Here is a 25344-nt window from a genome sequence, read left to right on the forward strand (position 1 = left end):
TCTGCTACTTTCTTTATTATTTTTAATTCCACATAAGATCACAGACTATAAGTCCCATGTGATTCCAGTATGGTATCCGTTCTGAGTTATCTCTTTTACACGTAAAGTCATAAAAAAGCTACCGAGCCCTCTTAAAATAATAAAACACAAGAAGAAATTTTAGATTAACCAATTAACCTATCATTGTTTACAAGCAATTTACAAGAATTACTTGTTGTACTACCAGAACAAGTCAACAGGGAGCAGACTTGTTGCCTAACAGACCATGCAAGATAAGTCTTTAGTTCATGCCCAACTTAAAATCATCATATAACTAAAAAAAAAATCACTGTTGCACCTTTGATCTCAATCCATAAAATACTTTACGTGAAACAAATGTTGAATAATTGGTTTGTTGTGGCAACAATCTCTCAATTGTAATTGTATCAAATATATAATGTGTATCATCATCAAGTATACATTTCTAGATAAATATTGCAGGATATTATTTAAAATCAGGGCTGGACTCGCAGTGGGGTTCTGGGGCTGTTCTGAGATTTTGAAGCGCTATCGCGTGTTTTACTTGCAATTCCACAGGCAGCCACCAGGGTGACTAGCGTACCAAAGGCTTTGGGAACGATTTACTCAGTGATTGTCCTGTCACTTTTCTGTATTAACATTATGGATTTTGATCAATTCCCTTTTTCTGTTGTCGTGTTTTTAAAGGAGACTGGATAATAGCTATAGCGCATGTTGTCTTTCAAACATACTTTAGGTAGATTTAATACATGGCTGAGATTGCATTCCAGGCTAAATGTTACCAGCCCTTCCCTGTTAGTAATATCCTAAATAAAAATATTCATACATTTAATCAAATATCTACAGAGAGAGGTGTGTGTATGGATGGGCTATCTGCTTATGTAGGTACAATTTTCCAACTCCTGTTTTATCTAATAGTTCAGTAAATCTGTTGCGCCCATCAAAAATAAAGGGGATCTTATTTTAGCAAAGTAATTTCCATACTTTAATGGAACAAAATAAGAGAGCAAAAATAAACTGCCGTTGTCTGTAGATGCCCGGAATAAACTGATTTGAGAAAAAAAAATAAGAGAGGAGTGGAGACAGAGAAGTGGAGAAAATAAGAGATTAGAGCAACAGTGCTGTGACATGGTGTTGGTAGCTTGAGCTCTAGCCAATCAGAGCTCAGTGGGTCTTTCATATGCAAAATGAAAGTGAACGGAAGGTCATCAAAGCTTCTCTAGAGAAACAGATGAAGAGAGAGAGAGAGAAAGAGACTCCCGGGCTGCTGTTACACAGAACACCGAGATGACATAAATCTACTGTCAGAACGGCTGCAGGGGGACAATGCGACACTGAGAGAGCCAGCAACCAGCAGCAGATGTCTGCTAGAACTATCACAACACTTGTCTGGAGGTATATTATTCTAGTGGATCATTTTTAATAATGAGTTCATGGGTCCGTCTTATGTTCCCTGTCCCGATCCTCAGTGTTACGCTTTTACTATTATATTATAACAGACTTTTGCAATTTAAAGGTGCTCATAGATACAATGCAACAGAAGAGAAAATTCTATTAACAGAAGCTTGTGATGCATTCATTAAAGGAAAGGAGAAATCTTTCTTATTAGAGGCTACCTCTGCCAATACCAATGAATGGTCCAGTTGTCAAGAATATATAACACAAAACCACTATATCACGTCTCCTCTTTCAGAAGAAGAAGCTGCTTTTCCACTAGCCTATATGATGGTTATACATAAAGAATTTAGCACGTTTGAGAGGCTATTTAGAGCGATCTACATGCCCCAGAATATATATTGTATCCATGTTGATGAGAAAGCAAGTGCAGATTTCTTGGACTCTGTTGGACGATTACTGGACTGTTTCCCCAATGCTTTCCTCGCATCCAGAATGGAGCCTGTGGTTTATGGTGGTATATCCAGGCTCCTGGCTGATAGAAACTGTATGAAGGACCTTGTGGAATCAGATGTGCCATGGAAATATGTTATCAACACCTGTGGACAGGATTTCCCTTTAAAGACTAACAAGGAAATTATACAACATCTAAAAAAATTTAAAGGAAAAAACATTACCCCTGGGGTGCTGCCCCCAGATCATGCCATACCAAGGACCAAATATGTTCATCGTGAGGATATTGTTCATTCATTTGTTCGAAGGACCAATGTGTTAAAACCTCCTCCACCTCACAACATGACCATCTACTTTGGTTCAGCATATGTTGCACTCACAAGGGAATTTACAAAGTTCATCCTTGAGGATCAGAGAGCCACCGATCTGCTAAAATGGTCCATGGACACCTACAGTCCAGATGAGCATTACTGGGTGACATTAAATAGAATTCCAGGTATGTAATATTATCATCTTGGGTGTGGGTTACAGGTGGCTTGTTTCATGATCAATTTTATGTAAAAAGCTTCATTCTTCTGTATATTTTCTAAACCCCACTGGCTATATTTTAGCAAACCATTAAATGACATATTTCTGTTGAATATCATTTCTGTTCTGTTTTAGCATATTGTTTTAAGTATATAATCCCCAGGATGTGGTTGTAGTCTGCAACAAAATGTATTTAATGTCATATGACTCCTCCAGTCCCTTACAAATTGTGGGCGTTTTTTCAGTTATGATCATGAAGCCAGATTGCAGCATTGTCTTACTTCCCAAAAAGTGATATGATACATACATATATTACCTGTATTAGTCATTTGAGAAACTGGGGGCAAGGGATTTCCCTGTTGGTAATTCAATGCTTTCAATGGACCAGCTTCACAGAACAGAGAGTTTTCATTGCTTATGTGCAAAGTCGTCAATAGAAGTAATCATTCCTGTGTATAGTCAGGGTGCTGGTGTGTTTTATTATTGTATGGAAGCATACTATATTGAGTATGTTAAATGTTATTTGTATGATGATACGGCTCACTTTTTTAACATATGGGACAGTCAGCTTTTGGTTTTACCACTTGGCTGTCATTCCCATAATTGACTGCCTGGGATTCATGATTACTGCAGAGCAGTAGATGCTGGCTAAGTACAGGTTGATCTATTGGAAGGGAGTTGTACTCAAAAAATGCAAAACATACACAAAAAATATACATTTTATTACCAAAACTACATGGATATATAGGCAAACACAAGAGCGACAGGAAAGCAGAGACTGTAAGAGAGATCCCCAAAGGTTTCGACCGAACTGGTCTTTATCAAGGGTGGCCACCATTTGCTTGGAGACATCTCTGGCCATAATTTATGCTTTTGTCACCAATCTTAAGGCCAACTGCTTAGAAACCATTTTCCTACAAAACATTCTGCCATTCAGATAACCTGTGTTTTCATATCTTAGCCGTATAATAAATGCTATTAATTGGATTCTTTTTTTACACAATGACGTTGCACTTGTTAATTATTAAATGAACAGAAAGATCTGAAACATTAACACAGTGTGAGAACTAAAGGTCAAGTTAAAATTTCTACATCGAGTAACTTTGCTCTAGTGAAATTATCCTGCGTTGTAGATAACAGGTTCTGAGAATTGTACAGTCAATTGGTTATTCATATGGAAAATTGATACCAAGGCCAGTCTGTTTCCCGTAGTACCTGAATGACTAGAAGTTCATCTGTACATTATAACTAAAAATGGTAAAGATCAAACATCTCGAGTGACAAAAAAAATGACCCTTGAGAATTTCAATTTGGTTTCCAATATTTGACTAGTATTCTTTCTTCTTAAAGACTCATATTAGCCAACACAAAATACAGTTTAACTAGGAAAAACAAAAAACGATTACGAAACATTTTTAAAAATAAATATTTTAAATATATATATGAGCAAGTAAATATCTGTAAATATAAAATTGGTTAACTGCTAAATGCTAAACACAAAAACCAAAACTGAATAAAACAACTCAGTAATAATCGTTGCTTACTGTAAATAGGTAGAAGTACTGTGTTAAGTATTATAGTATTTCAGATTGTTTGGGGTGAGGTATTAGTGTCAGTTGTGGCTAACACCACTGGAATAATAAAAATATCACAGTTATATCAAGAACAAAGAGCGTGTTCTACATTGTGGGTTTTAACGGAATTTTGCAATTCATTTCCTGGTATAAAAGGTACAGTTTGTCCCTCTCCGCTTTTAACTGGCAGAGGAGGCAAGGTGGTGAGGCGTTACATAACAACAAAATACATTTTTTATTTTATTTAACTTTTTATTTTAAGTGGTGTGGCTGAAAATTATCAAAAGGACATATAATGATGTTTTTAAATATTAAGTAGTTGTAAACTGTAAGATATTATGAGGAGGGTTCACAGATGTCTTGACATCTGTGTTCTTTATACCCCTTATTAATATTGCTGTGGAATATACTAGTATGTCATATACATATATAGAGAGAGAAATTGTACTTCAAACAAATGTTTACTATAATACCATTAATGGCAGTAACAATATATATAAAAAAATAAACACCCAACACAAAGCAAACTCTTAAATAATGAATGGCATTTTTCTTTTAAAGGGACCTAAATGTATTCTTTAAACCTAAGATTGCTTCCTTCAGTCTGTTAAAATAGATTTGTTAAAAGCGACCTTGCTTGCACTTGAAAAATAAAATACAATTATGCACAGCAGGAAGCAACAAAAATACCAATTGCTGATTTCCTTTTATAAGCCTTGTATTAAATCAAATAATTTTTAAAGGGACAGAATTACATGTCCTAGACCAAATGGCACCATATATATGGATGTACACATGTATCAAGTATTCTTGAACGTTTCTGCTCCCAGGTTCCCCTTTTGTGTATCACATTAAATAAGTGCCCTATCTTGACTGCTTTTCACATATGTAAGACGGATGGAAGACCCCTCACAGCACACGCCCAGGTACAACAGCAAAGATAATCAGCTGAAACTCTACAAAAAGACCATTGTGTACAAGTGAAATGAACAATGACACTAAGTGGTCACTAACGTTCAGTATCTGTCACAAATAGTTAAACAGCAATCTTTTTTTAGATTGCAATAAAATAAATGAGATAAGTTGGCCCAGATTCATTAACTGAAACTGTTACTCAATTACTTGTGAAAGTATGGTAATTCCAACATTGAGTACATCCCAGTGGGTGACCAACATTTTCCACTCTTGGGTGCATTCCCTAGCATGAGAGTTTGCCGGGGAGTTGGCCATTGTTACATAGTGTAGTCAGCGAAATTAATGTATGTCTCCTGTTAACACCTGCAAATTACTGAGATACTGAATATAAATGGTTTATTTATTAAATAAAAATCATTTAGTCACTGTGAACACATTAGCTCCCGTTAAACATGTTTTTTTCAACGTAAAAGGCTAATTTGATACATTTTGTATATATATATATATATATATATATAGCAGGTCTACAAAGTAGGTAAATCCCACCACAGATGAACAACACCACATGGCATATTACACTGTTTCATGATTTAACAAAATAAAGCCAAAATGGAGAAGCCATGTGTGAAAAACTAAGTGCACCACTGCTTCCATATATAAACATATTCCAGAAACTTTTATTTCTTCTTGTATGCCTAGACTAGGTATAAATGAATGTTCACATTTTAAGAAGGATACATACCTCTGTGTAGGTCTGTGCATTATTATCTATATAAATTTAAATTACATTGTTGCTTTGGTTGTTTTAGGAACCTGACATGTACATAGCCACTGGCACATAGCCATTGTTCTGTCACTTAAGAATTTCTGGGTCTCTAAGGTTATGCTTGCAAGAACATAATGAATTGAATAGGAAACCTTAAGTGGCAAACTCTTCTGTGAAGAAATGATTAACTTTGTCTACCACTTACCAAACTGCTACCTGGTTTAATCATTAAGCGACCTTATAGTATCCTCTATTTAAATAAACTGAAATTTGGTATGTGTATGTATATATATATATATATATATATATATATACACACATACATACATACATACTGTATACTTCTTGCCTCTTGTTTGTAGGTTAAACAGCCGGTAGAACAGACATTTTTTTTTTAGAATAGTCCAGTTCAACCAGAAAGTATCCTGTTACAGTTATATGCCGATCAATCTCTTTAAAACATAAAGGAGTCTGGCAGCAAGATTTTGGCTGAAGGGAAATATATTTTGTTGTGGAGAACAGGATAGTCTGTTATGTTTACCAAAGTACTTAAGTTTCTGAATCATGTACAGTGAAAAGGCACCACAATTTTAAAGACGCCTTGGCACCAGTGTTCTTGTGCAGTTCCTTTTTCAATATTGGCACAAAATAAAAAACCTAGATGTCATTTCTACAATCAGACAGAAAAAAAAGAGATTAACAAAAAAGCACTTTCCGTGTTTTGTTTTTTACCCAAATTGTGAATGAGCTAGGTCATGTGACTCAATATGGCTTTGGCAATAATGAAAAAGAAGTGAAATTGTGGTTTTACTCAAGAGTTGAGATGGCTTTTCTGAATCAGAAGCACACATCCTGGGTGTAAGTAGACAGCATTATTCAATATATAACTTTTCCACCATTTATTCTTAAAAAAAAAAAAAAACTGTTCATCCTAGAGAAATATTTTACAAAAGTTACTAAAACAAGATTACCAGTAATGTGTTCTGTTTACAAAACACAGACTGGAGACAGGCTATATTTTGAAAGCATAATCATTCAGAAACACATCTATCATGGTATGGATACAAAGTTAACCAAAAATAAAGTGTAACTCAAAAGTGACCAGTCTTCTATTTTCTTCTCTTTAGGACATTTTTGTTCTTAACTAAATTCGTCACATTTTCTGCTACTTCTTTACATATATTGTAACTTTTAGGGCTTAAGAAAACTGGGATATACTCATACCCTCACAAAATTATGATATACCGTATTTGCTCAATTATAAGACGAGGTTATTTTCAGAGCAAATGCTCTGAAAAATACCCCTCGTCTTATAATCGGGGTCGTCTTATAATCAGACCTCAACTAGGTCTGACTATGAGACTAAGAAACAGATCCCCCACAGCGATGCAGGAGACCTGGATCCTCCTGCCCCCCCCCAACTTCTGAGTCCCCAGTTCTTAGTCCAGGTAGCGTGTAGAGCTCTATGCGATTTGCGTACACAACTTCGCAGACAATCCCCGCTGCTAACTGCACCTCCTCCCGGCTGCAGCGTAAGTTGTGTACGCAAATCGCGTAGAGCTCTACACGCTGCCCGGACTACACACCAGGGACTCAGAAGCTCCGGTAAGTTTGGAGGAGGGAGGGGAGGGAGTGTTAAATGGGGGGCATAAGGCATATATAAGGCAATTCTGGAGGCAGAGTGGCATATAGGGGGTTAAAAGGCATATCATGGGGCACAGTGGCATATAGGGGGTATAAGGCATTTCTGGGGCAGAGTGGCAAGCCAGGGGGCAGATGTGCATAACTGGGGGGGCAGGTTGAAAAAAAAAGGAAATAAAAACAAAATATTTTTCTCAATCATAGCTTTTATTAAAAAAAATTGTTCACATAGTTTACATGAATTAACATTTACTGGTAAAAAAATTTCCTATAGGGTCGTCTTATATTCAGGCTTTTTCTTTTTTTTCATAAATTAATATTCAGATTTGGGGGGGTCGTCTTATAATCAAGCAAATACGGTAATTGAAAAAGAAGGACAACAAGGGAAAGAGAGACAGGGGGATTTAGGACCAAGGCCATGTACTATCCTTATTGAAGAGTGAAACTTTGGTGTAAATACCGGTACATCATTATGTGTATTATTATTATTATATTTTATTTATGAAGCCCTAGTGGATTCCATTGTGCTATTAAAGTGAGGGGGATACAGGTTTAACAATAACATAAAAATTAACATCTTTAACAATAACATGAACAAACAAAAGACATAAATGTACACAAGCAGAAGAGGGCCCTGCTCCTGTAAGCATACAATCTATTAGAAGGCTAAGGGTAACTCATACAGAAGGGGGGCAATTACCATGTATGTACATTCAATGTATTTATGCATATGTATCTCATAGGAAAAGCCATCTTAATTTCATTTTCTTTGGTTCTGAATTCTTATTCCAACTGAATAACTTATACATAATAATATATATTCAATTACCCTTCCCATATTATTAATTTCACATTTCTTACTAATTGTTCAGACAGTTTTTTTTTTCAAGAGTAAAGCGAGGAGAAGGAAGTCAATTCAGGACAGGAAACTGTTGACATGCTAGCTTTGTCAGTTTCTACCACAGATCGTAGGATTCATGATAAAATAATTCCTTACAAAATGCCGAAAGATGATGGCAACAACATGAAACGGAGCTCAATCTGTAAGTAGGTTTGACTAATGTAGCTCTACTTTAAACATACATGCTGATCTCATTATGGGGTACACAAATAACAGTTAGTATTGCAGATTCCCTAGTCCATATACTCTAAGCACTTAAGGTAGAATTACTGGCTCAACCCCTCTTGCTGGAGGAACCTGCTAGTGTGGGCCCTTTATAAAGAATAGTGAAGTAGTGGAAATAGCAAATCTGTTGCAACCTCTACTGACAACTTGTTCTCATTAGTGAATAAACCACATTTATTAATCTACACAGCAGAATAGGAGGAAAATGAAGACAACCATGTGGCTTGATATCACACCCTGTGGCTCATTGCCATTTTTATATTGAACAGCTCTACGTCATAAGAAAGAAATTGCTGAAACTTCATTGTGCAAGTTTTGCCATGTATTGATTCATTCAGTAATTATATTCGGTAAACTAGTATCTGTACACGTGGATTGCATTATGTTTTGCATATTTCTCTTCCTATAACCCTCTGTTTAACTAATGGATCTTTTTTGCTTAGATATGGTTGCATTTTTACTTGTAAATGATGACGTATTGGAACTTCATAACTACAGGGTGGGTGTCGCATGTTATGAATATTTCCGGGGCCTTCACCGTTGCTTGTCTTCTCTTACTCCCTTTCCATTGAGCACCATGACTGGCCCATTGGGTTGTATAACTGACCGCTTCTCAGCCTTTTGGCTAAAATCAGGTGTGTACCTGTGAAAGGGGGAAAGCTTGATCTAGGCATGTATAACAATGGGTGTTCTGGTTTGGAATACACCAAGCACTTTTTCCCCACTTTGGACCCTTTTAGCAGTTCCTAGAACATTTTTACGCTGGGGCCTCAAAATAATCTTTTTTTGGTTTGTTTGTTCTTGCCCTTACATTGTACTAGTTTTGTGGGTTTTTTTTCCACAGTCCATGTGTGACAATTCTTTTTTATTACTATTATTATTATTATATTAAATCAAAATATTATACAAAACATTATCCAGACTGAAACCCACCATTGGGACTGACATAGTATCCCTATTACTGTGACACAAATTGTATGCATATCCGAATATCCATGAGATAGCAATGAGATTTTAGAATATTTTGAGATACCGTATATTCCGGCGTATAAGACGACTGGGCGTATAAGACGACCCCCAACTTTTACAGTCCAAATATAGAGTTTGGACTATACTCGCCGTATAAGACTACCCCTCTACCCAGCGTACAACAACCAGCCAATCACGGCAAGCGATGTACCTTACCGGTGATTTGCTGGTTGATTTGCTGACATATACATACATGCACTGCCCTTACACACACACACACACATATATATATAATATATATCTATATATATCTACACATATGCCTGTCCATAAATACACGTTTATACACTGCCCTCACCACACACCCCTGCCTTTACACACACACATGTATGTATGTATATATATATATATATATATATATATATATATATACACACACACACACACACACACCAGTGTATATATATATCTATATTCACACACCAGTGTATATATATATATATATATATACACACACCAGTGTATGTATGTATATATATATATATATATATATATATATATATGTATATATATATATATATATGTGTGTGTGTGTGTATGTATATATATATATATATATATATATATATATTTCTTCTCCCTTTCTCCCCATCTCTTACCTTATCTTCTGTCTTCTTTCTGCCATCCAGTTGTGGGAGCCCGAGGTCTGGCACTTCAGACCTCGGCTTCCCTGCTCTCTAATCACTAGGCGCCGGGACATGACATCATCCCTGCGCTCGGCATCAATAGCCGGCGCCTAGTGATTAGAGAGCAGGGAAGCCGAGGTCTGAAGTGCCAGACCTCGGGCTTCCCTGCTCCCTCATCACTAGGCGCCGGCAATTGATGCCGGGCGCCGGGACATGACGGCATCCCTGCGCTCGGCATCAATAGCCGGCGCGTAGTGATTAGAGAGATTGGTGGCTTCGTGGGAACCTCCGGCTTGGTAAGTACCCGGCGTATAAGACGACCCCCCACTTTTAAGAAGATTTTTTGGGGTTAAAAAGTCGTCTTATACGCCGGAATATACGGTAACCTATTTTTCATTCTATAAACCTTTAAGCAAGATTGGGTTCTCCTCTGGCGCTTAACTTTAAATTCTCGTGTGTTTAATGTATTCAGACATGGCCTATCCTGCTGTGCTATAATCTGGACATGACCTCTGTTTTCACTAGTCACTCTAAGCTTTGTTATTGCTGCAAAGCTAGCTAACAAAGAGCTTTTTATATGCACAAGAACTTTGCTGCAACCTAGATTTCTTTTGGCTGTATTTCTGAATGGCTACAAGGCATTATAAAGGAAACTGGCCTCGCTTACAGGGCATGTGAGTGCCATGTGATGCTGAACATGGATTTTAACACTTGTTCACATTATTTGAGTTCTGAGAATATCTGAATTCCACCATATATTTGGACTTGCATGTGATAAATTTACTGCCCAAAATTGGTATGGATTTTACGTAAGGCTCAGTCTTTCATGGATAAGTAACCTAAAATGTATGTAAAACTATTTGTAAAACCAACTTGGCATTCCACTGGAACAGACACAATTGCAGCATCTATTGCTGACAAACCTAGACTAAAATTATGTAATTCTGCTTGAAATGATCTAGATAGACTGTCTAGTGCGCAAGAGGAGCATTAAATCTTAAAATAGTTTTTGATGAGCAGGGATGACACTAATATGTCACTAGCAGATATCTACTTTTAAATCGAGAAGGTTACTGTATTCAAGAGGCATTTCTCAACTGACATAAGGAATTGACATAATGAAGGCTCATATTATAGTGGATGAAATCTATCCATCATTAACGAAGTTAGTTTATTACAGAGGAACACGTTTAGTGAAATCACAGAAAAAAATACACTTAATTGCCATGTGACATTATGTTGCCATACACAATTTAAAAAAAAATCTGTTTTGTGTAATTAAATCTCCAAAGGAAATTATGTATTGGCATCGCTATCGACTTTTATTAGCTTAGTACTTAATACTATATAGTTCAATTAATTTTTGGTCTAAATGAACATCACATTTTAACAGAACTACTTCAGTAAGTGTTAGCAAGAAAAAAGCAACTGCTATACTAGTATTAAAAAGAATGACAATAATAGCAAGATAACATTAAGATAGATATATGGTCAACAAAATACTAAAGCAGTTACAAGCCAGGGTATAGTAAAACATGGTCTCATTTATATAAAAAAGGAAATAAATTGTATCTAAAACAATCTAGTGGAATGACAAAGTTAAAATTAGGTATGTTGATGCTAAAGTTTACAGGTAGTTTTGTAGAATATACTTTAATATAATTCACAATCTCTTTTATATCTTTGCGCACAATTAAAAAAGAATGCATATTAAAATAAATGAAATAATGCACTAACCTTAGCTTCTATCCACTGATTGGCTGCATGTAGTTTAAAAGGGACCTCTCCAAATTTATATGGTTAAAGGTGCATATGATGGCTGGAGTGTCTCAGAGTTTGAATTAACTGTCAGGGGACATAAAATGAAAGCTATGCCACTCCTTCTCAAATTAATTTTGGGTGTTAACAATAAATAAATAAAATAATCATACCTGTGAGCCCTCCAGGTGAATCGCTGCTCCCTCGGTCTCTGGGTCTCTCAGTTCTTTCTCCATGAAAGGACAGCAGCATTCCTGGCCCAATTCTACTTCCACTCCCATGCAATTCCTTGTTATTTGGGGCTAGACCCACCCTTGCCATCGGCTAACCCCACTGAGCACATGGCTAACTATACTCTGTTCTTAAAAGCCATATGGTACAAAAACAAATTCATGATACAAAAAAATCTCAATTGTTCAGGATAAAAGTCCCTTGTGGAGAGCGAAACAGAAAATCGCATTTACATACACAGCTTACTATTACATAACACACAGGTATCTGACATTCAATATCTGTCTATCCATAATGCAGGCCAGTTCATCTTTTCTAGCAGGATAAACTCAAAGGACACGCGTGTCAGATTGTTATTCAGAATGGGTGTGCATTGTCTCACCGTTTTCCGTTCTTACTTTTTTGACCTTGATCAACATTTTCTTCATTTCATGAAACACTCAATGTTACTTGTTATCTTCCGCTCAGCCAAATAATTGTTGTAATAGTTTTGGTTCAGTGATGTGTGAATGTTTGATGAAAATTCCACAGATAACCTGAAAGCAATCCCATTTACTGACCTTGTATAGCTGGTTTGGGGCTAATTTTTACTGGAAATTGTTGAAAAAAACAAATATGAAAATTTTAAAATGTAAACTTCCATTAAAAGTAGTTTTGCTTTTAATATAGTCACACAGAAAAACAGAGGTCATTGCTCAGGCAATGGATTTTGGAATATATGTGAATGTTCAGTACTTACATAACTCGAAAGAGGCAACATGGGTCATTCTTATTATTTAAAGACCATACATGTACGGGCTCACAATGCATTGGTTTTAATGGGTTGAAGGACAACCCATTGTCCTTAAGGGTTAAGAAACCACTTATTCCTTCATAATTTAACCATAAATGCTACATCAAATAGTAAAAGTGGATGTGGATACATGTACTGTAGATAGGACGTTCAATAACCAGGCTAAGGAAACTCTAAAGAAACAAACAAATACACATGTCCATAAGTATACCAATGCTCAAACAACTTTGGTTCTTAACTGAGTTTTTTGCCTATGAATTCCCCTTGTTTCCATTCACGTTTCTCAAGGAATTGAGGATTGAAATCTGTGAAGCATCCCAAATGTCATTTTTGGTATACCCAAGAACATCCCAGGCAAGGCTACTCAAAGCCCTCGCTCTTCTGAAGGTTTGGAAGGTGTGGGACTAGCCATGAACAGAGTGCAGTTAGCCATGTTATTATTGGGCTAAATAACACACACAAGGTTAGGCATACTTCTTTACACATATCCTTCTGCATTCATTAAAGGTGATGTTACACCTTGGGGGCCTCTTAAAATATCCCCAGAAGAGCTGCATCTGTAAAGAAACTTATCTGACATTTTGCTTTCTCCTTAATGTTTCTTCAAACAGGTGTTTAACAGTTTATTAAAATACTACAGTTGCCTAGAAAGAGAGTGTTGTCATTGCTCCTCTCCTCTATGTATTACATCACAACGGTCTGACCACCTACAGCCAGGCCCACCTCCTATTTTATGTTCATAGATGTGAAAAAAGCAAGGCTTCAAAAATTTTATAAACAGTGAACAATTCTTATAATGGCCACACTAGCCAGTGATGGGGAGTGAGTGTTATTGAGTGAGGTGTTCTATGTGATAGAGGGGTGCGTGATTTTGTGATGGCGTGATGGGAGTGATGTGTGATGTGTGTGATGAGAGTGATGTGTAGTAAGTATGATGAGAGGGAGGTTCCTTTAAACTAGAACACCTAAAAGGACAACTGTAGTGAAAAAAATGTTTCCTTTCCCCATAAATGTAAAGAAACATTTTTCTCACTACAGTTGCCCTTTGAAGGTTACAACCCTTCAGTAATGTCAGAGATGAGCAGGCTGAGCAGCAAAATACTGCAAAATGGTATGTTATTTTAAAAAATAATAATATAAAATATGAGAAAAATATATCTAGGTGGAACAGCACCTTTAAGAGATTTTTGCATGTTTGCATTGTGCAGATCTTGTAATAAAGAAGCATGTTCTATGAATTGCAGCTTGGGTCTCAGTTATATACTTGTCATTTTCAGTGTGGGGTAAATATTAGCACAGCAGTGCTATTATGCGTACAGAGGTGTTGTTCACATCCGCAGTTATTTTCAGGATGACTGTAAACAACATTTATAGGATTACATTCGCATCTAAGTGCCTGTTCCGAGTGTTGACTGAATTAGACCAATGAGCTATCATACCACAGTATAACCACCATAATGTATCAATTATACATGAGAGCTTTGTTTTTAACATTCATTGTGAATAAAGCCATCTCACACAGGTGAGCAGATCCCCTCTCTAGTTCTTTGTAGCTACTGGTGGGCCATTAGAGTAAGAGGGAAGTGGTGTCAGCAGAGGATTAGACTAGAGATGTACTACCAAAGTTGGTCAATTGAAGCAGACTTTATTGTGACACCCTGCTTGCAAAAGGACCAGAAACAAGAAACATTCATATAATACAATGCTGCATTTGCAAATATACCGGAGATATATAATATGGCATAACCATATCCGCAACTATGATTGAGCCCCAGGAGGTCTCTCTTCACGGCTCTGAGTAGTCTACTGGGAGGTAACAAGAAGGTCATAGAAACCTAGAAATCTGATTCCAGATAACAACCACTGGCCCATGTTTTCCTGCTCAAAAAACTTTTATCTAGTTCTTGCCCGTGTCTTAAATTCAGGTCAGCCATTTACCTACCCTATGCATATTTAAATTCCCTCAGTGTATTTTTTTTAATTGTACTGATCTTAAAAGCTGGTGGATGACCTTTATTACGACAAATACAACAGTAGAATTAATATGTTTCATAATATTAATAATAATATATAATAATATATATTATATAAATAAAATATTTCAAAAGCATATGTAACACTGTCATTATAACAATAGGAATAAATGGTATATGTAAATATTGCATGAGAACACTTTTTTTTTTCTCTAATCCCCCACTCACACATAACCTACTGCAGTTGAAGAAACATAAAGTGCTTATTTTATTTATGGTATTTAGGCATCAAGATAATATGCTAGAAAATATTTGCCCTTCATTGACAGCACTATTAGGATAGTGGTTATGGCTATTTCTGTTGACACAGCTATTTTAGCATACACAATGTAAATAGAAGCCCTATATGTACGAGGCCAGTCTTTTTGTACACACTGTCAACATGCTATTTATTATTTATTTGGTAGATGCATCCCACCAAGACTAGACAGGGGATTAAAATTGACTCTAGACCTTTAAGGCAATCAGCCAATAAATTACAGACAGTCGGATGCTACACTCTTGCAAAACATGCATCCAAGTGTACTTGGCAGGTGGCAAGGTCTATATCCCATTCATTTTTTTATGCATGTCATTCAAGCTACGTACAGAGATGCTGTATTCTGATGCACATGTATAACCCTACATATATACATCTATGTACCAAGAAATTCTTTAACAACTAAAAATTCAAACATATATCCCACTCTTATCGCTCAAAAAAATATGGAAAAGCTAAATGCTGACTACCTGGAGAGGATTCCTCACTTACTCAGCATCCGTGTTTGCTAAAATTCAGATAAGTAAATATATTTAAATCGAAACACATGCATATTTGGCCTTGGTAAACCAATCTACCCTAGGTTTCAATAAAAAAATGTAATGTTAAATACCTGCCCAAGACAAGGAATCTTCTTCTATATGTTTTGCTACCATATATACAAATTAAGTATGTGTTTAGGCCATATATTGATCTGTGGGTCCCCATCAAAGAAGATGGGGAAAATGAAAATATTACACTTGCTTAGCACAATTGTTGGCATGAGGGAAGAGGAGGATTTTGCTTTGCCTTGTGATAGTATGCAGTGGTTAAAATACAAGAGAATATACACGGGAGACTTCTGAGATAAAAAAGGTGTTCTGGTCAAGTCACGTGTGTGCTTAATCAGTACACAAACATTATTGTGTCCTTGGGGACCAGAAGAGCCAAACATTTGGATCATTGCTTCAGTTTCACATGTGTACTCATTAAGTACAAATGCTACAAATTTGCTGTAGTTTATAACTATTTACATACATTGATAACTTTTAAGTAGAAAATCAAATATAATTTTTGTTTCATGCAAAAAGGATTTGAGAACAACTCAACGGAGAATAGCAGCTGCTTAATGGCCTTCCCTCTGTGCATCCTTGTGCCATTACACAGAAAAAATGTCCAATGAGGTTCTCATACCTTTGTGTATGTTATTTGTTATCAAAACACACACTTACACATGCACTCTGACATACATACATACTTACTCTCTCACTTGCTTGCTTTTCCAGTGGGGTCATGCAACATTGCATTACATGGCCTTGCTGCATTTCTGCTTCTGGGAGTGGCCCGGTGCAAAATGAAGCTAGATGAAATGTCTGGAGCTTGTATCGGTGGATTACTATTATATACAAGTGTTCAAGTTATAGATTATAAAAGTCAGGTTTTAAATGTCATGTACCATTAGCATAAAATAACTTCAGCAGGAATAAATTTATTCTGCTTTGTTACATTGCAGATGTTCCCGGATCCATGCCAAATGGAATGTGGGAAGGTGACCTTAGAGCCATTAAGTGGAGAGATATGAATGACCACGGAGGATGTCATGGTAATATATACATTTTTTAATCTCTTAATCTTTAAGTGCTTCTAACCACCATAAAGAAAGCGCCTGTTAACAGATTTTTTTTTTAAACTGTATTTGTTTATATTTGTTTTTTACATTTTCGATTTTATTTGCTGTTTTGGGATTTTTTTTAAAAGGGGGTTTAACCCTTAGCTAAAATTCTTCTTATATTGTGTTTCTGCATCAGAACAAAAACATATTACAAAAAATTTAAAATATTTTGTAATATGTTTTTGTTCTGATGTTAATCTAGCAACCAATCAGAAATCGCTCTGGGTGACCACTTGTGAAATACCGTAACATTACATGTAGGTACAAATATTTTATTGTATAATGTGTATTTAAGAATTGGTTTGATAATCATTGCATATTTTCGGTGACAAAGCCTTTGTAAAAAGATATAATGCCACAAATTCCGACTTTGTGCTAAAGGAAAGGAAAAACTAAGGTCAGTGTTTTACTGTGCCAGAGGTAACTCTTACTAGGAGATCGTGTATACAGTGCTGTGAAATATGATGGAACTATAAAAAAACAATTATAAAATAATATTGTACTGTAAAGCATTAAAATCTACTTCAGCCTACTTTACAATAGGGTGTAAACACTAAGGGGAAAGGTGACCTGAAGATATCTCTTTATATAAAAAAAATATCTTGGGGAACCGCTCCCTGGTGAGTCCCATTGAAACATATATGCTAATCTCAATGAGACATCGGAAATGTGGATTCTGGCGCGAAGCCCTGATAATTTTTATAACTAGTAATATTTTTGCATTAAATTATTTATACTTAATCACTACTCACAAGTATATGAAAAGCAGTTGTAACATAAATATGCTAATAATATATAGAGTTTTAAATGTATCAGTTTGTGTTTGTCTTCACATCAGTTTCACATCATATCAAGGGGATCTGGACACATTTTTAGGCTAGTTTAACTTAATTGAATCTAATGTCTGTGTCCTCTGATTTGCTTAGACAATTTAACTTAAAATGACATTGCTTGCAAGGAGTTTTAGAGTTACATGCACTAAATGTGTACACAAGGTTGAAAAGTTAGCATTTGTTACTTGATTATGTGCCCAGGTAGCTGAGTAGCTTACTAGTGAGTACCGTTTTAGAATTCATTTCTCTTTTATTAGTCTAGAGTTTAGACAAGGCCCCTTATGTTAAATTACAACTGTTCTAGTTTTTACATAGTGTAGTATTTAAAAAAATCTGTATGATGTGTCATGTGTATGTGTCCTGACACCTTACACTAATGCATTGTTTTAAACAATAGAATGCGCTAGTCTTAATCAACCAGAGGGACCCTCTGACTCATGCTATGACTCTATTGATAAAACCAACTTCAATAGATAATTAGCCTTGTCATGAAGAATTTGCTTAGTATGGTGCTTCAGTGGGGAAAGTCACCAAAGCTCTGGGTATTGCTTCTTTGAAAAATTGTATACAGAGCTTCTAAGACCTTTATTGATAAAATCAATCGTAAAATAATGGTTTAACTCTCCCTTTAAGGTGACGTCATACAGTAGAAATATATTTTGCATGAAATACAAAGGAAAAAAACATCTTTTGTAATGGAGACAATTTAGTTAGCTCTCATTACCTGCAGTGCCTTTGGCCTCGGTTCATGGGTGATTTTATGCAAAATGAAATGTAAATCAGTAAGCAAAAGTAACTGCCATTCAACATGATTCATCTCCAGTAAAAAAAAACAAGCCAAATGATGTTTTTGTTTAAACCTTAACTTATATTTTAATTCAGTCAATGAAAACATCAAATATTTAATATTTCATAGTGTATGCTAGATTTAATAGAACCATAAAGACTAAACCTGCTGCCGCTTTCCAGTACACAGCTGGACTGCTCATCTGTCTCCTTTCCACCAAGAACTCTTCCTCTTCTTTCACTTCTTCTTCTTCTTCTTCCTCCTCCTCTTCTTCTTGTGTTTTCAACGTCTGAAGAAGAGCGTTGGGCATGGCTTTAGTGCTGAGTGCTCATCATCAGAAGCTGACGTGCATTGCAAGGGAGCAGGATACGTAGTTCTGTAAAAACAGTCATCCCCGCACCCCTGATTTTGGGCCGATGAGAGGGAGCTCCATGATCTCCCCAACCGGCCTTCTCCTCCAGCGGCAGACAGTATAGTCTGTCTTTGGAGGAGCACACACCCCCTGATGAGTGGCACCCTAGGCAGATCCCCCCCATGGTACGCCACTGTCAAGGAGCTAAAACACAAGTCTCCATCTCCTGTGAATTCTACTGTTAGTGAATAAACCTTCTGTCTTTTGGAAAATCCAGTCCAGAGAACATGCCCTAGCAGTATTATCCATAGCCACATTTGTCCAGGTAAGAGCACTTGACTACATATAGTGAACTGGTACATACACTAACTGACTAGAACAGTAAAACAGTAGACACTTTAAGGCCACTGGTCAATAAACTATATTCATGAAGTAAAGCTACCGGAGAAGTGCTGTTGGTCACTTGTCTACTGGGGTTTTCCCCAGTGTTCTCAATGGCCAGTCTGAATGTACTAACGAAAAGGGGCTTGATAAAAAAAATTGTGAGAGAAAGAACTGTCACAGAAAGAATATAGTAATATCTGAAGTACTGCACACCAACTTGACCGTGTAATGTTTTTACAAACGATTTTGTGAGACAGAGAAATATATATCTTTGTGTAAATTAGTAAATCTGGGTGTTACAGCCATGCAGCTATTACATTGTCACTGTTATATAAAGTCACTTAGAGACTACAATTCTTCAGTCATATCTCCATAGCAGTTTAGACATCAAGGGAATCATCAAATGCTCCTCGTGCGAGAGACCCTACTGATGTGTTTATAGCAAGCAGTCGTCTAGGGAGTAAAATGTTGTGTGGCTGACTCCATGCAGCCTAGACCGAAAAACATTTATTTCAGCTTGGAGCAAGAAATAAAAACAAATGGAGACAGCAGAGCCCACCTCACTGCACGTCCTGGCGTGTGACATATCCCTTAACCCTTGGGAACACAGAGGTGTATGTCTAGTAACCCAGTCTTTTATTAAAAAGCTATTATACTCCTTCCGCAGCGGAAGTCAGACTCGAGTATACACAGTCAGATGGTTCTTGTGATAGCGTTTTTCCTTCTGGATTTGACATGATGACATTCTAGCAACCATTGATTTATGATTGTCATCCTAATTTCATTGAATTTGTGTTGGATCATTTCAGATGGATATGCCTGTTTATGACTGGTATAATATATTTCTAATACAGTATGTCATGGTGCTTAAGCCACAAACATTGTCATCTGCGGATGAATCGGCTGGCTTTATTGTACCATGCACACATGTTTCTCCATAAATTATTATGTGTATAGTTAAAAAAAAAAAAAATGAACACGATCCTGAATAACAATGATAGGGGTTGGGCAGCATGCGAAAGACAAGTGAAGACCCACCCTGGATCATGGGTGTTTGTATCAAGTCAAGAGACATTTTAATGCATATGGTAGCCGAATGCAACCTTTAAATTAACTTTTTTTTGCATGCAAAATAATGAGATTCGTCTGAATCCCCTCTATGTGTTTCTTTTGTTTAACCACTTCCCCTCCAGCCTTTTAGGCAATGTGTTCCATCAAATCTATCTCCTGATCTGCAGTACATGGGATACTCACTGCCAGCCAGCTCCAGTGCTGACATGCATGAGACTTTCAGGACGTTCAATGAGATTTCAATAGAAATACTTTCCTGCCAGTAATTAGTTGCTTTTAGCAGCCAACACTGGTGCAAATCCTGTAGGACAGAAGGGGAGTTACTCTGCAGTACCGTAAATATGCATTCATACTTGATGAAGCTGTTTGGGGAAGTAAACTGTTCATTTACGGTAAATGTGAGTTGCACTTAATAAATAGATGGAAATGATAAGTACATCTTTGTTATCCCTGCCTGCTGTATTTTAAGTAACCTTTCCACAGGATGTCCTTCTGGGCAGTGCTGATGAGTGATGTCGAGGCATTCAGCTTGCATACGTTGTCAGTGTGTGCTGGTTAACCAGTGGAAGTCAAACTTAAGTATACACATTTTCAGATGCCCAGGTAGTCCTGGCCGCGTCCCACAAGGGTAGGCTATGGGTAGCCAGAGCCCATTATGCTGCAATTGACATAATCGCTGCAGGTAATGGTGGCATGGCTGAAGGATGCCAGAGGATCATGGTTAGGTGATTTTGTATGTGACGCGTTAAGATAATTAAAGTAAATAACAATGGGGGTTTAAGATAAAGCATTAACTACATATTACTTACAGACTTCATTGTTTTAGGAAAAAATACTGGGCAAGGTGATGGGTATTCCATGTTATATTCTAACAACCACTTGCGTGCACTTAACAGGGACTAGTCTGTGTTAGATAGTGAAAGGGTGTAAGGAATATAGACCTCATGTTGTTGTAATACTCATTTGTTTCTCTCTCTCTTTTTTTTTTTTTTCTTCTTAGGACACTACGTACGTGATATCTGCGTCTATGGACCAGGGGACTTGCAGTGGCTTCTTAATGCCAAAAGTATTTTTGCCAACAAGTTTGAACTAAAATCTTATCCACCTACACTGGAATGCCTGGAAATGCGGATCCGGGAACGAACCTTAAATCAAAGTGAAATCACTGTTCAGTCTGACTGGTACTTGTAAGCAGTGTCCTCTTCTAGGAAAATCAGCCTGGAAAAGGAAAGCGAGGCTCTCAAGTGATAAGTGAAAGGAAACTATTCCTATTAATGGCTGCCCTTAAAAGGCAATAGATGTAGAAGCAGACAAAGTAACCTTGCTTGGCAGACATCTGTGAGGTTTTAATTATTCGCATTCCTTTTTTCAACATGAACCGTGCCAGCTGTTAAACTTCAAATTCACATGTAGCGGACAAAATAATGGGTTGTGATATAACATCTGCATTCAATAATTAGTGCTTCGATTAATGGTCACTAGTCATCAATACTCAAAATTGTAGGTGTTTAACCAAGCAAAGGTCATGAAAGTGTGCATCCCATTACTAACTACAAAAGCAATCTTTCTTCTGCGTTTGCTATGTGTGTTCCCTTGCTAATGCTGTCTTTTCGTATGAACGAGCTGTGAGAAAATGCCATTGGGCACACGTGATCAACTGTGAGTTGGCAGGGACAGATCTCGAGAACTACGCTGCATTTTCTTAAAATCCCAAGGGCATCTTAAAATAGCGTTCGCTTCTATAAATAAAATTAATGTTATTTTTAAAGTTGAGGGGTTATTTAAATAAATGTAAAAAAAACCTCACTAGTTATTGAAAGTAACAAAGTGCTGCTAGTGGTATTCAGGTTCTTAGGTCATTCATGAAACCTGGGTATTTATAGACTAAGCGACCCATATTGTTCTACTGTAACCACTCTTTAACGAACAGATATTTGGTAAACTGGGTGCTCTGAAGCACACAATCTTTTGTAACATAGTGTAGGCAGAGGAAGCTGTTGAGTTAGTCCAAGGAATCACCGGTCAAATGCACTGGACTTTACGAAGATCATGGTTGGAAAACAAAAAAAGACAAATAGACAACGCAGATCAGACAAACAGTTAATAACGCACATCAACATTTGCTTTGGACGTGTATTTTAAGCAAGCAAAGGCCTATCCTACCCAAACTTGTTACAACAAACATTTGTTATTGTTAAGTCATTCTGGAACAGAGGGTTTCGCCAATAATAATACCCAAGGCTTACCGTCAAGTCAAGATTTCATTATATAGATATGTATATGAGCCTGTGATGTCATGGCTCAATGACAAATACTTGTGTGGTCCAGAAACATGGTAGGTGTTTCTTTTATAGAAATGCTGAAAATGAAGGAAATGGGAAAATGTGTGGAATATGAATATTTAGTACTAGCCCTACACTGGATGTACACGTGCCCATAAATGTGGATTATGCACAAATCAGTCCTTGCTAAAGGGTACGCTGATAATAGAGCTTACTGTAAAATGTGAATACTATATATATTATATATATATATATATATATAGACACACACAAGTAATTGAGTATATATATATATTTCATATTCCAGTACTATACTTGTCATGCTCTCATGCTTAAAGGTGATGATTGTTAACACTTTTATAACTAAATGCAGCATCATATACATAATAATATACATAATAAATTATCAGTAGTTGAATGCCTAAACCCTACACCTTCATATATTTTATTGCTGTGAACATTTGTCATGTGACACAAAAGCAGGCACCAATACGGTGATGTCATAAAAAACGAAAATAATCTCAAACGCTTCTGTGTAGCTTTTACTTGATTAAACCTTCAGAGGAAGGACTGAAAGAAAAGATCTGTTTGGGTTTATTTAGTTTACTAGGGAGTGTAGCTAATGTTTTGTCTTTTTTGGAACCTCACCTTAAAAAATAGGGGAAATAGCACTGTAGTTGGAGTTTGTGAATTATTGTATATATTTTATTAGAAAATGTGCTGATTGTTGTATTTGTACCGATTCTCAGGCATAGTCCTTTTTTTAATTGTGCGAATCCACATAGCACTCAAGGGGCTGGGTGGGTTAGATTTTGTTATCTTAATTACGTAATACAGTAAACTTTCGGGGGGATTTCAGGCAGGACAGGTGCCCTATTGCCACGTATCAGTATCTGTCTATCTGTTCACTTCTTATATATAAACGTGAGCCTTGTTTAAGCTCTTTTCTGTTAATTATGCACTGTTACTATAACAAGGTTGTCTGCTGTAAATGTTGTTAAAATAGAAACTAATTATCATTTGTGTTTGGCTTTTGGCGTCAACCTAAAATATACTAACTTGTATACATGATAGATAAAGATAAACATGTGTATATGATATAAATAACAAGCGTATCGACAGTTGCTTTGAACATGTATTTTAAGCAAGCATAGGCCTATCCTACCCAAACTTGTTAGAACGAACATTTGTTATTGTAAGTCATTCTAGAACAGAGGGTTTTGCCAATAATAATACTCAAGGCTTACGCTCAGGTCCGGATCTAATTATATAGATACCTAAACACAGATATGAAAATCTTAATAGCCAATCTGATTAATTACATGCCTGTGCTAACCGTAGCGTAAATTGAGTATTGGAACTGAGCCCGATGTCCCAGAGGTTCTTCGCTATTGCTTTGTGGAGCATGTTGAAGAATCAGGACTATAATATTACATGTTTTTTTTTATTTTCACGCTGGTTTTCTTACGGTTGTTGGATGTTAATAGTCACAGTGTTGCTGCTCAGGATAATTATGTCAGTAATAGCTATTATTCATATTACTGTAAACTGTAAATCTAGTTTTGAAGTATGTCTGCCATACGCCAGTAGAAAAGAAAAAGTTTACACGTTGTATGAAGGAAAGAGGTCTTGTGAAGTTAACATAATTTGAACTGCACTTTACGTTAACATTATTACAACCTGTTATTTAAAATAACTATTTCTATAAAATATCTATTTATTGCCACTGTTGTTACTGTGTAATTACACCTAATGTATTTTAATGAGTCTTTCCTACTAATGAGCAGTTTAATCACAATCTTAGAACATTTCTGAGGAACTTTGATGCTTTAGACTGGGGCATTAAAGGGCATTATTAAAAATAGTTTAAGTAAAATTATAATGAGGCAATTTATACATTTTATCAGCACTCATTTTGAAGAATATAGTTGAATTTAGTTGTATCCATTGATGAAGGTGCTGCGCTGCCATTAAACATTTTCATCGTGAGATGTGTTCATGGGAGGGGGGACTGCTGTGACCAAACTCTGAGCCTCAAAGGCAACAAGACTTTTGCACATACAGTAATTTGGTGAAAAATGTCTATGGCATCTAGTGTAGAGGCAGAAAGCCGGTCGCACAGATCTCTTTGTATCCTCTCTAATGCGTCACTTTCAGGGACTGTGCTGGAGCTTGGTATATGAGATAACTCCATTTGTGGCAGGTGGAGTGTCCCCTAAGGGAACAGTAGGAGCAAGCATGGTAGCACATCTCTCCCTTTCCCATACTAGTTACTAAAGAGAACCATGCCTCATCTCTCCCTGTATTTAATTGATTGGGTGGAAATCAAAGTCATAGCACATGGCCCCCCTGCTACTTATGTGTATTAGTGATTGAGTGGCTTGTATGTTATGTAGGAATGAGTATATATACTATTTATTGATGGATAAGAGTAATTTGGCTATTCTAGGTTGCCAGTTTTCTTATTTCCTGGTGTAACATTGAGTTTCTTTACTGCCCCTACCTAGTATATCTGTTCTTGTATTTAAGAGCAGGATTCATTTTTGGACATGCCCATATTGTCAAAGGTATTTGTTATTTTGCTTGCTTGCTATTGACGTTTAATTCCACCTTTCTGTGTTTGTTTTCTTGTCCCCTTGCATTGTTGGACCTTCTGTTTTCCTTGTCATTGATAATGCTATTTGCAGATATATTACCCCTGAGACCATAGCAGCAGCTGAGGTGCTTTATGCAGCTGCTATTAGCAAGAGGGTCAGCTGAGAAACCAGCTGATGTATACCTACGCATTATCACAGGGGTTTCTTGCTGTAGTAAACCTTGCTGTGGCTCAGTCTCAATC

General features: G+C 36.6%; 1 protein-coding gene across 1 annotated transcript; it reads left to right on the plus strand.

Annotated features, from left to right (window-relative positions):
- Positions 1 to 1153: 1153 nt before the first annotated feature.
- LOC128497541 (N-acetyllactosaminide beta-1,6-N-acetylglucosaminyl-transferase-like) lies at positions 1154 to 21984 on the plus strand. The gene is made up of 3 exons (XM_053467650.1): positions 1154 to 2362; positions 16638 to 16727; positions 21224 to 21984. Exons 1-3 carry the CDS (start codon positions 1444 to 1446, stop codon positions 21412 to 21414), a joined length of 1200 nt encoding a protein of 399 aa, XP_053323625.1. The 5' UTR covers positions 1154 to 1443; the 3' UTR covers positions 21415 to 21984.
- Positions 21985 to 25344: the final 3360 nt, after the last annotated feature.

This window comes from Spea bombifrons, chromosome 5 (assembly GCF_027358695.1).
Source record: "Spea bombifrons isolate aSpeBom1 chromosome 5, aSpeBom1.2.pri, whole genome shotgun sequence".
NCBI lineage: Eukaryota > Metazoa > Chordata > Amphibia > Anura > Pelobatidae > Spea > Spea bombifrons.

Excerpts from the sequence above, each read along its gene's own strand:
- LOC128497541 (XM_053467650.1), top strand. The coding sequence starts at position 1,444 with ATGAGTTCATGGGTCCGTCTTATGTTCCCTGTCCCGATCCTCAGTGTT. Across the intron at positions 2,363-16,637 it reads GACATTAAATAGAATTCCAG|ATGTTCCCGGATCCATGCCA; the intron begins GTATGTAATATT and ends GTTACATTGCAG. Across the intron at positions 16,728-21,223 it reads TGACCACGGAGGATGTCATG|GACACTACGTACGTGATATC; the intron begins GTAATATATACA and ends TTTTCTTCTTAG.